General features: G+C 34.0%; 1 protein-coding gene across 5 annotated transcripts; it reads left to right on the top strand.

The window, feature by feature from the left end:
- The first annotated feature begins 1,865 nt into the window (after window positions 1–1,865).
- On the top strand, window positions 1,866–11,053 carry LOC118051911 (uncharacterized protein YNL011C). Of its 5 annotated transcripts, XM_035062689.2 has the most exons (15): window positions 1,866–2,125; window positions 2,195–2,311; window positions 2,382–2,514; window positions 3,062–3,158; window positions 3,549–3,592; window positions 3,891–3,913; window positions 3,974–4,047; window positions 4,249–4,320; window positions 7,302–7,385; window positions 8,047–8,148; window positions 8,333–8,380; window positions 8,623–8,748; window positions 9,817–9,909; window positions 10,460–10,674; window positions 10,775–11,053. In XM_035062689.2, the coding sequence occupies exons 1-14, from the start codon at window positions 1,906–1,908 to the stop codon at window positions 10,568–10,570; spliced, it is 1,344 nt and encodes a 447-aa protein (XP_034918580.1). In that variant the 5' UTR covers window positions 1,866–1,905; the 3' UTR covers window positions 10,571–10,674; window positions 10,775–11,053. The 5 variants fall into 5 exon arrangements, with proteins under 5 accessions (XP_034918580.1, XP_034918579.1, XP_034918577.1 ...); XM_035062688.2 differs by having other exon boundaries at window positions 2,219–2,311; window positions 3,891–4,047; XM_035062686.2 differs by having other exon boundaries at window positions 3,891–4,047.
- The last annotated feature ends 2,028 nt before the right edge of the window (window positions 11,054–13,081 follow it).

Here is a 13,081-nt window from a genome sequence, read left to right as displayed (position 1 = left end):
AAAAGAAACGCGAAAGAAAAAATCTGAGTCAGCACGGGTTTACTCTACTAACCTACCATTTGTGTCGCGACATGAGATTGAGATAAGAAAATTAATTTCTTTTTAAAATGACTTAGAAAAATTGATCAAGTTTAAATAAATAAATAAAACATTGAAAAAATACCCTAGCTACCTTGGGTTAACCTAATGAACTTTCGACTCGAGATAATCCGATAAAAAAAAAAACATAAAAGATAAGAGATCTTAAGACCCAATTGTCCAATGTTAAAGGATGAAATTGAAAAAAAAAATTGAAAAAAAAATCCAAAGCAACTCGGGATATCCCTAGATGAAGAAAAGGGAAAACAATAAAAAGCTCAAGGCGCAATAGCTTAATATCAAAGGAAAAATTAATTTCTTTTAAAAGATTAAAGTTAAATCAAGCTAATCTTTTAAAACCAACAACCCTAGTTATGAAATAAAAAAAAAAACCCTATAGAAAAAAAAAATCTTGAACAAAACTCTTAACCATAAAAAATAAAAAATAAAACAAGTAGTAGTAAAAACAATGAGAATCAAATTTGGTCTAAAAACTAATGAAAGAAAATAATGAGAGATTTAATCAAAAAATAAAATAAAATAAAAAAATGATAAAAAAAAGAGTAATTAAAAGAATGAGGACCAAAATTAAATAAAAAAAATAAATGAAATAAAAGGTTAAAAGACAATAAAAAAAAACAAATTAAGAAAAGGATTAAAAAAAAGAAATTAAAAGAATGAGAATCAAATTTGAAAAAAAAATGAAATAAAATAAAATATTAAGAGACAAAATTGAAAGAAAAAACAAATCAAGAAAATGATTGAAAAAAAATAATCAAAAGAATGAGTATCATATTTGATATAAAAACTAAAAAAATCAAATGAAAAGGGATGACAATAAAAAATAAAATCTAAAAAAGATTCCAAAACAAATAAACACCAAGCAAAAGACAAAAGAGCATAATTAAAAGACAAAATAAATGGTAGAACAATCCTGATTTTTTATTGACATAACTTGAATTTCAATGAGGGAAAAGAGAAAACAAGAATAGGAGAAAAAACTCAACTGTCACCAAATTATTATGATTTGAGCAACACGCACTGTTTCAACAGTTTAACCTTCACTATATGTTTTAGATGAAATAGTGATTTGAAAATTTTGATTGCTGTACGACACCACACATGCCAATAAAACTAAAAGAAAAAAAAAACTAAAATAGCCTTTGACTTATCCATTTTTTATTTACTTTAAAGATTATGAAGTGATTGTACTATTAGTAAAACAAAAAAAATGTGTAAAAGCCCTTGTAGCTTTTTTTTATTATTTTTACTTTTTAAGGGTATCTATGTAATTTAATTGTACCAAAAAATTAAAATTACTAAATTGATCCTCATCAATTTGCAAATGACTTTTAAATTTGCTAGAAAATTCAATGGAAAATACCATTCTACCCTTACTAGCAAGATAAAAACTTTGTATATGAAAGGGAGAAATAACATTTACACTGTTTAAATTCATAGTGAATTACCTCATATGCTAAAATAAAAGACCCTTTTACAGTTTTTTTTTTTTTTAAATAGATTCTCTGTAATTTTTTTATACTCTTAAGGCTTTTAATTTCTTTTGTTACTAGTCTATTGTCCTTTAAAATTGATTTTAAATAACCCGTCAAAAGATAGCAAGATAACAAAATTTACCATTTGAATGGGAAAATAAAAATTCATCCTCTATTTTTATTTTTGTGTAAAAAAAAATGTGATTGAAAATACAAAAACCACTAAATTAGAAAAAAAAATGAGAATTTTTTTATTTAAGAACAAAAAACAATATAATATAGGTGGTGAGGTAAATAGGTTTGTTGGTTGGAGGGAGGAAATCGCGGGAATATGGCGGACAGTTGTTTGGGACCCCTGATTTCCAAGGCCTCCTCCCCCTCTCTTCTCCTCCACTCTCCTCCTCAATTACTCTTCCCTTTTTCTTCATTCCCTAAGCCAATACCAAAACATCTTGTCCTATCCATGACTTCCCTTCAATGCTCCTCCTCCCCCTCTTCCATTTCAAATTCAAGCCCTAGGCCCTCACAACCCTCCCTCCTCGTCTTCTCAGGTCTCTACTATACTTCCTCATTCTTCAATTAGATCCAAAAATTATGATTAATTCTTAATGCATATGCAGGTGGTACTGCGTTTAATGGCGTAGTGGAAGAACTGAAGAAATTAACAACGAGTGTTGCTCACGTTCTCCCTGTCTCTGATGATGGTGGCAGCACTGCTGAGATTGTCCGCGTGCTCGGTAAATAGCAGACACACCTTTTCTTTTTCTCTTTTCCGGTATGATTGATATACTCTAAACTGTAACTTAGGTGGTCCTGCGGTTGGAGATATTCGGTCGAGGTGTTTAAGATTGTCTGATCAAAGTAGTGCTGAAGCTCTTGCTGTCAGAAGATTGCTTGGGCATCGCTTACCTCTTGATCCTCAAGATTCCAAATCCCAATGGTAATAATATGTCTTGTGAATTTTGTTGATTTCTTAATTTAAATATATAACATTAAACACATTTCAATTTAAAGCACTTCTCCTTTTAAGTCATAATATTCATCTTACTAATCGGTTCCAAAATGTGTTTCTTCGCATAACTTGGATTTACACTAATTTATCCTTGTGTGTTTATGCATTTCAACGTTTTCTTGGTTGCTTTTCATATTTGACTTTTCCTCTCATGAAATCAGTGTAAAAAATTGTAGGAAATTTGAGAAAAAAGGAAAAGAGAAAGGTGTTAAAAGTGCTAGACCGGTTGTCATTGAACATAAAATATTCGAGAAAAAGTTTGATGTGCAAAAACTTGATGGTCCAGTAATGTTGTATTTTTTGCTTAGGTATATTTTGTTTATGTAAAAGGTGTCTTGAAATTCCTTAAATTACCGTGTTGTCTACTATTAAATTCAGTTTTATAGGTTCTATCCTGAATTTCTACTGTTTTACTTGCTAGGTATATATATGGTGCCGGTATTGAATAACAGTGTGCTGAATTGGAATTTGGCAGGTATGATATTGTAGGAGGAGAACACTCTTTATGGAAAGGCGTATCAAGACCATATAGTGAAACAATTCGAGCTTTTCTTGTTTATTTCCAAAATGAGGTAGGCTAAGCTGAAAATGATACTGGATTGCCCCTTTATTGCCATTTCATCTTGTTGATTTTCATGCAACGTGCTTCTTGCATGCCTATTAACTATGTCGTCGAAGGTCTATGGACTTAACGTAAACTTTCTACAAAATGAGAGGAACTTTTATGTGAGAGATGAAGTGGTTAATATTGGTGATAGGGTATAGGAAAGTTAATGGTGACACCTCTTACTTTTGTTCTTCTTTTGAAAGTTTGCTGGATTTCATTATTTATTTATTTATTTTGCTTCTTCTCCAGATTGGTTCCAACTTTTGTATGTGTTGTTTCTGTCAAATGCTTTAGTGCTTGTTAGAAATTGTGAAATAATGTTAGTATGAAATCAATAAATGTTTTGTGAATGCAGATCCTGCGCCGGCCTAATGAATCATTTTGCTTTAGTAATGGCAGGTACTTGTATCCAATTGTAACTATGTCTTGCTACTTTCTGTTTTGTGGTGTCACAGTGCTGTTTTATATTTAGAATATTGATGATCATGTTCTTGAGTAGGCTTCCTATTCCACCAATATCTAGGAGTGATTTGCCCTGAAGTCTATGTATTCTAGAGAATCATATGTTCTTGGATAATTTTTGTTGTTTCCTTAAGTTTTTCCCCATTCTTGATAAAGCTTTCCACCTTAAATTTCTCTGTGTTTTGTGAAGCTTTTTACACAATCATGACTTAACTGACATGCTTCTTTTTTGCAGCATTGGGAATTTTTTCTTTGCAGGTGCACGCATATTTTTTCAATCTTTAGATGCCGCTATATTTTTATTTTCACGTGTTTCAGATATTCCAGCAGAAAGTCTGGTTCTTCCAGTCATCTCAACAAATGACAGGCTTACATTAGGATGCGAATTATGGGTATTGCTACCACTTTATGTTAAGTGTGTATGCTTGTGACATATGCAGATTATACTTTATAACATTTCCAAATTTAGTTTTTGCAATTGCAACCTAGGTCATTGATTTGTAGCTGTTTACTGATTTTTAACACTTGTATGCTCGGAAAATTTTTATACAGCATCTTTCTTTCTTTTCTAATATTTTAGTAATTTATGTTAGGATGGCACTATTATTCGAGGTCAGAATGAGATTTCACATCCAACCAGTGGAACCATGCAACACATTGATAAGGTATTGTTGTTTAGCTATGTGACTTGAAGTACAATTAGTTTTCAATTAGTTAATGTATCAATATTTTACTGAGAATTTCTGAATAGGGATTGCCGAGAATATCTTATTTGGCCGCAAATTAGTAGTTTATGGAGGTAATGTGTGCTGCAATTGAAGTGATGATGGAACTATCTTGTCAAAAGTTCCGTGTGCTTGATGGGATCAAGTCTGATTAATCATGGTGGTTGGGTGTTAAGGAATGTCCTTAACAATGGTGGTTTGTAGTTTTAGAAAGGAAGGTTGAGAAGTAGAAGAAAGAGAGAAAGAGAGAGTATTCTGCAAATACAGAAAATGATTAAACTTTATTACTTGCCCTCTACTTTTCTCATACTCTCTTATTTCTACAGTGAAGTTAACTACCTAACTGTTTCTAACTATCTTTCAACTTACTTCCTAACTGAATCAACTAACTAATCATCACATGCCATTTACAATATTCATCACATGTAAATTGCTATGCTACTGTGGCTGGTTCTGTTATTTCTCTTCTGCTGTAACCTTCTCTCTTCCTTGTGAAGCATCATGTAAAAGTTTGCCCTCCCTTTAAAATTCCTGTCCTCAAGAATCCAAGCTAAAATCCAGGAATTGTTGACTCAATTCTTCCAAATTCTCTCAAGTGGCATCTTCCTCAAACATATTAGACCACTGTACTAATCCATCAGCTCTACCTTATTTCCTTTCTTCATGAGTTCCCTATCCAGTATAGTCACTGGAGCAATGTTTGCCCTTCCACCACCACCCACTATTGTCAAAGTTGTTGAGGTTACTACATTCTCACTAAGCTTTTTCTTATGCAATGAGACATGACAAACTAGGTGTATGGCAACTTCTTTTTGTAATTCCAACCTATATGCAACTGAACCAATCTTTTACAAAACCTTATATGAACGATAAAATCTCAGATTGAGCTTGAAATGCTTCCCTAATTCCATACTTGATTGCTTGTATGGTTGAACCTTTAAGTAAATATAATCCACCTCCTTGAATTCGCTATCAGTTCTATTTTTATCTGCCATATGCTTTATCCTATGCACAACCTTCTCTAACTACTTCTGCAAGAACTGATCCATATTAATTCTATTGGTTACCACCTCTTCACTGTAGCCATTGAACTAAATTCTTTAGTAGACAATGCCCTGCTTGGTGGTGGATACCTAAACAATGCTTGGAAGGGACTCATTTTGATAGAAGAGTGGAAGCTAGTGTTGTGCCACCATTGAGCTAACGATAACCATTTAAACCACTTCTTAGGTTGATTCATTGTTATACACCTGAGATATATATCTTCAAGCACTAGATATATCATCTAGCTACTAGTGTTTTGTACTCAATGCTTTGCTGAAAAAAGCTAAAGGTTTGTCTTCTTGGCTTAACACAACCCCTATTCCACTGGCACAAGCATCAATCTCCAGTACAAAAACCTTATCAAAATCAGGCAATGCTAACACTAGTGCTATACATGAAGCTTCCTTGAGTCTGTCAAATGCCTCTTGAGCCATGTCATTCCACCCAAACTTTTTTTTTTTTTCAAAATTTCAGTTAACGGTTTACTGATGATTCCTTCAATGAATTTCTTGTAATATCGTACTAACCCAAGAATCCCCTCAGTTCTTTGATTGTATGAGGTACTGGCCACTCTTTGACTGCCAAACCTTAAACAAATTACTTTTGAAAACTCATCCCAATTCATTAAGTCCTTACCTCCTACCAAGAACCCTTCATACCAAATCTCAGCTCTTCCTTCTAAGTACAAAGAAGCAATTTCAACTCATTGGTGGACGACTATGAAGTGCATCTTAAAGAATTTCATACACTTCCTCACCCAACCACAAGGATTTTCCCCCACAAAGTTAGGTAATTCCGCCTTTGGCAAAGTTATATTATACCCTCCTCTGTTGCTTTCTTGAATCCCAACAACATTCTCCCGCATTTCTCATTCACTGTCTTGATTGGCCTTAAAGGAACTCATGGTTGACAGCATTGTCTCCATCTTCAATTGTAGCTGTTCTATCTTATTGTATAACTCAGTTCCTTGCATTTTAACTTCAGCTCTTACCTCTTGTATTTCTTCATTTGTTTATCTGCTCTGCTCTTCTAGAGCTCCCATCTTGTTTGTATCTTTGGCTCTGGTACAAAATTGATAAGAAATGTCCTTAAAAATGGTGGTTAGTAGTTTAAGAAAGGGAGGTTGAGAAGTAGAAGAAAGAGAGAAAGAGAAAGAGTCTTCTGCAAATACAGAAAATGATTCAGCTTTATTACTTGCCCTCTACGTTTCTCATACACTCTTATTTATAAATGGCGTTAATACCTAACTGCTTCTAACTACCTTGCAACTAACTTCCTAACTGTCACTAGCTACTTTTCAGCTACTAACTGAATCCACCAACTAATCATCACATGCCAATTACGATATTCAGCACATGCAAATTGTTATGCTGCTTCTGCTGGTGGTTCTGTTACTTCTCTTCTGCTGTAACCTTGTTTCTTCCTTATTAAGCATCACTTAACATTGTGTGGTAGAGAGGCAATCACATCTGTAAGGGCAAATTTGTGTTAATCAATATTTTTTATTGTAAGAATATATCTCTTTTCTCATTGTTGTGATTGATTTGATATCTAAATGATATTAGGAAATCCAATTCTCAGTTGTCATCCAAAGTACACTTTGGACTGAGGTTTTGTTCACCAAATCATTTAACTGATCTCTGGAGACCAATTGCTGACATGCATCTAAATACAGAAATATTGGTGCTGGGAGAATATGTGTTAATCAGTTTAGACTATATAAACAAGTAAAATTTCTCCTAGTCATCATATTTGGAAACAGAATCCAATTCCTAGTTTTATACCAGAGCATAATGGTGTTGGGATTGCACTTTATTGATAATTTAAAAGTTCTTTTGAAATGCTGAGTTCTTATGGAAATAAATTCTTTTGGGTAGGGATGTTCTTCAGTCCCAGCACTTCCTTCAAGAATAAAGAGGGTTTTCTATATGTCAAATGAGGGTGGAAACTCACTGCACGAGGTGAATACATCTTGCACTTTATTCTTCTACCACAAACAATTATCATCATGAAGAATTGTTCTTGTGTCATGGTCATGTGTTTTTTGGTTGGTATAATGTAAAAGTGGCCCAGAACCTTTGGTACTACCTTCATATGCAAGAGCCTGACATTGCAACAAAAATTGAAAAGCAAAAATGAAAGACGGTATTCTGGCATTGGTACTTCAATAAGATTTATCTTTCTGTAATTTCTTATAAGACCACAATTATGTAGTCATTTGAAACTTTAACATGCAAAATATAGCATGTCAGCATAACACCAATTTCTTTCTTAGATACGTGAATATGATGCTGTATATTCACTTGTTTTTGATCTCTTGCACCTGGAATTTGATGTCAGGTGATTTGTAAAGTTTGGTTTTTTTCCCCTTGTGGTGAACAATTTTGCTGACGTGCTTTATGTATTTGGTGAATAGTGATACAGGGAGATAGGACATGCCTGTACCTTTCAAACTTCATTAGTCACATTGATGTCCTGTTTCCAGTCTTTCTTTTTTTTTAAAAAAAAAAAACTTCTCTCTCAAGTTTCTTACGGTTGCATATTCATGTCATGAAATGTGGATCTTGGTTGTTGAAATATGTAATCTCTAATTCTAATAATGTTATTATTCAAATTGAATAGGTCTTCCCCATGGTAAATGCATCTGTCTTGGACCGATTGAGTAATGTGGATTGTATTGTTTATGCAATGGGATCCCTCTTTACCTCCGTTTGCCCATCATTGGTAACATTCTTGATTCGGTGTTTTTAATGAAATTTAACTTTCATTTGATGATTGTTGCCAAATTCGTTTTCTCATCTTTTGGTTTGCAGGAGGATATTGATGTGATTTTGTTTACTTGTGGAATATCATTATCTATGGCTGTTTCATTTACTTGTTATTCATCATTAAATATGACTTGTCTTAGGTGTTACGTGGCATTGGAGAAATTATTTCTTCCAGGAACTGCCCCAAGGTGCTGATTTCATAACCTCTTGGACATGCATCAATTGATGCATTTGGCTAATTTCTTGCTGTCTTATTTGCATCAAAATCTATCATTACTCTCTTGATCGATCATGTCACAGATTTGGAAATTAGAATCCTCTGACGTTCCATGTTTGGACATTCTTATATATTATTTACAAGCTGAACATCAAAATATGCTGCTATTTTAGCATACATGTGCTATACTTATTTAGCTCTCTCCAACATTAGGTACTTTTGTTGAATGGTACACATGATCGAGAGACAAATGGCTTTTCTGCTTCTGGGTTTGTAACTTCCATAACAGACGCCCTAAATCGAAAATATGGAGATACTGATTCTTGTTTGGAAAATTTTGTAAGTGGCTAGATGGATTATATTTTGAGACAATCATGGAGTTATGATGAAAAAATATTCTTCTGTTTTATCCAATTTTTAGAAACATATTCTACCCTATGCATGTGCGATCTATAGCTGAATATCTTTATTAATAAAACCACCACACATTGTGCATTTCTTATCTTTTTGTCTGTATTTTGGATTCAGGAACCAGAAAAGGGGCTGGACAATTCACAGTCCCCTTCATACTGGTTGGTAGAGAAAACTACCATTTTCCACCCATGTTTGAGTTGACAAGTCAATTTGCACCCTATGTTTCCAATTCAGTATTGCATCCAAATCAACAAAAATGTTATCCAATTCAACCCAGTCAATAACTTCTGTTTACAATTTTTATAAAATCCATGTATTACTTGACATCCATATTTGTGAAATGCAATGTTAGAAGTCCACAAGATCGCTTTAGTTCAGAATCTAACAGGAGCTATAAATTGGGTATGAATGGATTGCATTTGCTCCAAAATAAAAGGTGCAAATTGACTATTCAATACAGCACAGGGGCAAAACAAACTGGTTTTCTTCTGGTTGCTACACGTGCTTTTATTTACAATGTGTAACCTTCCCTATGGTGAGAAGTTCTCATTTTTTATCCTTACAATCAAGTACTTGTCAAAAAGATGGTCCTTTCTGTCCTCGTACCTTTTTATGAGAATTTTTTTAAGTTGATGCTTGCAACATTGCTTCTTTATTCATTCAGCACAAACATTTTCTGGCTGAATACACTTTGAGTTGAAAAGAAACGAAGGACTTCACTTTTGCGGGGGATATAGCAGTTAGGGAAATTGTGATTTTCCAGCCTTATATGCTCATGTACCCTTTGCTTCTTTTGACACCTCCAACTTAAGGATTGACAAGTCATGCTAGTAGGTTGTTGGTTCTTGCTTTCTAAAGAAAAAAGTGCTACGGTTTTGCTCAAGTTCTGTGATAAAACATTTAATATACAAGGTTTGCAAAACTTCTTTGATTTTGAGGGGAAAAAAAACAGAATGAAGCATGCTATTTACTTCCGTTGATATCTCTATGCAGCCAAACCAGTATATCAATACACTTTTAGTTCCCAAAGATGGCCAGATTCCCATAGATGTGCAGTGCTTGGCTTCCCAAGGGATATTTGATGTGGTATGTGTGCTTATATCATTCCTTTTAGTTGCATTTAAACTAAATTCCAGCAGCTACATATTCAAATGATTATGTGGCATGTCTTGGAGTTCAATGTTTTGTTTTGTAGTTTCGTAACTTTGACAAGTTATAGATGTCTTATCTCTATTGCTTACAGCAGTTGGTTTACTATGAAGCAGACAAATTCTATATTAGAAAAGCTATCTGAGAAATTCTTTCTGGAAATCTCCTAGTATGATATCTTCTTTTAGCTCTACTCTTTGCATTGGTTATTTTTGCTTAAAAAGTACACCTTTTCCCATTACTGCTTGCTTTCCACAATGGCTTGCTGAGTATGGCATTGTCAAGCAAATTCTAAGGGCAGGTAGGCTGGCATTTACCTGGCTGGCATTTCATGTGCTCTATTCAATGATTGTGATATTGGCCCATCTCTTATTGGGGACTAGAAAACTGAGTAGAGCGATTTGCTCATTGATGTTAATTCACCCTTCCCTGATGATGTTAAGTTGCTTTATTTGTTCACTAGGTTAATCAAATTATGTTTTTGCAGATCACGGTTGACTCTGTTTGTGATCCGAAAGTTGGTGTGATATTCAACCCAAAGTCATTGATAGACGCCCTTGCCAATTTGATTGGCAGATACATGAGCATAAAAATGTGATGAAGGATGGATTAAATTTTGAAAGAAAAAATTGTATTCAGGGGCAAACATGATTGCTTCATGTGCTTTGGAATGATTCCATGCGCGGAGATGTTTCATACAAGGTAAAAGTTTCAGCAAGTCAACCTTCAACAGAAAATGCCAATTTTTATTTTTTATTCTTAGTTTAATATCAATATTTAAAAACAGTGTATTGGCTGGTAGGCTTTTCCCACTTCTGGTGTCAGATGATGCAAAATTCAATTGAAGAACGGAGGAGGGTCGAGGAAGCAGCAACAGCATGGAAACCTCAATTCTATTGCATTGCAGCAACTCCATTCTCATCAGAGGAGTCGGATACTATATTAGTGGAAATAGTAAAAAAGCTGTACAAAATGACCGTAGTTGTACCTCTGGTTCTAACATGAAAGCAAGTATTGAACTTAATTACGCATCTGAGACGAGTGTGAAGAATGAACAGGCCTGGATGGAATGTTTAACTTTGTTTGGTGTTGGAATTTGAAACGAACAAATCAAGAGGACAGTATAAACAGCTGTTCTTCAGTGGAGAGATAAATGCAAAGACATGGGGTGATACGCAGAAAAAAGTCTCATTTACTTCTTAAGAGGGATAGGAAGCTTATCTGTTTTGATAGGGTCATTTTCCATCTTTGCTCCGGTCCTAGAACCATATAAATTAAGGGATGGATGTGCCTTCTCAGATGTAGAACCTGCTAACTCTCCTTCCCTTCAGTTGTTAACCTTATATAAAAATAAGTCAGAGATGAATATTTAAATATACAAAAATAAAATATAAGAAGCTATATATTTTGCAACAAGGCCCGATAATGCTCTTTAGCCATCTCATTCATCTCGTACTCAGTTGAGGAGGTCTGTACCAACATAGTTCATGTTTCTTCCTAATTCAAGATCAGAAAGGGTTTACTATTCATTTCAGAGGGTAATTTTTAATAGTGGACATAACCCCAGATTTCTATCATCTTATCTATTGGGCTAACCATCTTGTTGTACCTTATGATTAGCCACCTCCTACTTCATTTTTTGACGTGGCAGGCTTGCCCTATAAGATCTTTTTCATAGGTCTGTTGGGTTTGTTGGTAAAGGTCAAAACCATTAGACTTTGTTGCTGTTGTTAGCGCCAATAATCAAATTATAACTTGTCCTAAACATATTTATAGTAGGCTCAAGTCTAACAAACTTAAGAAAATTGTCAAAAGTGAATAATCTAATTTATTCGTAAGAATGCACTTGACCTGAACCTAACCTATAATAGCAAAATACTTCCTTCAAGAACCTTTAAAGAGGGACTGAGTACCCCGACTCTTACATGAACAAAAAGGCAATGACTTCACAACGTTCCCTAAAAGTGGCCAAGGTTGATTGATTGATCTTTTCATTCTTTGGAGACAATTTAGCCATATATTTTCATAGCTGCTAGCCATTCATATAGGCCATTTGTTCTATGGTTAAGGTGTTGTGCTTAGTGTGCTTAAGGGTTTGAGGCAACCTATTTCTCTTTCAAGGTTCCTTAGACGCAGAGGGAGAGGGACTTCTCTGGGTTTGGAAACTACCTTCCCCTTTCTAGAGGTGGATGCTAGAGTTCCACCCTCTTTAGTCCTAAGGCCTAGTCTAATAAACCCTATCCCCTATTGTTTCCCCTAGTTTTTGGTTGGAAGCTAAATTCACCACCGAAAAAAGCAACATCTCTACTCACTCTTTTAGAATCCATGTTTTTCTAACTAAATAACAAGAAGGAAGAAGAGAGTAGTTTAAAATGGAGGAATACTGACAATAACAGAGTTATATATATATATATATATATATATATATATATATATATATATATATATAAATGGGAATAAATCTTGCTCAAAGCTTCAACAACAATTTGTTTTTAGTAAAGAATATATAAAAATGAAAGTATAAGAAAAGAATGGAAGTGAGAGTGACTAGAGTTATAAAGGAAATAACTTTTCCTCCTCCTCATTGGATGAATAACCCTTGATGTCACCACAAATATAAAAAAATAACTAGTTAATTACTACATTGAATGCATGTCATTGTTTTCTCTTCCTAATAGACTCGTTTAATTAGGGCAAGTCACATGGCCACAAGAATCCTAAAAGTTTTGTTTGGGATAATCTATCGCATAGAAAAAGTAAAAAGTATCTCATTAAAAATTGACAACCCTTCAAAACAAATCTTTGCATATTGAATACACAAAGACTTGGAAAGCTATCGATTGATCAATATTTTTAAGCATTATGAAAAATGAATGTTGAGCCTAAGTTCTAGTTTAGAAGGTCCAAAGACATTGTGATAACCCAATGATAAATAAGTAAGGTTTGCATCCATATCCAACACCCCTAGCCTAGGTAGAATACCTTGCCCAGATGACATGTATCTAGTTTACTTTTAGACCTAACACCCTTGGGTATGGCTATAAAATGATCTTAAATAGGCATAGTTCTGGTGAGCTTCCAAACCAATGCCCTTAGGCTCAACTACATG

The sequence above is a fragment of the Populus alba genome, chromosome 11 (assembly GCF_005239225.2).
Source record: "Populus alba chromosome 11, ASM523922v2, whole genome shotgun sequence".
In the NCBI taxonomy this organism is placed as follows: domain Eukaryota; kingdom Viridiplantae; phylum Streptophyta; class Magnoliopsida; order Malpighiales; family Salicaceae; genus Populus; species Populus alba.
The sequence above is the reverse complement of the archived record's forward strand: the minus strand, read 5'-3'. Positions and strand labels throughout refer to the sequence as shown.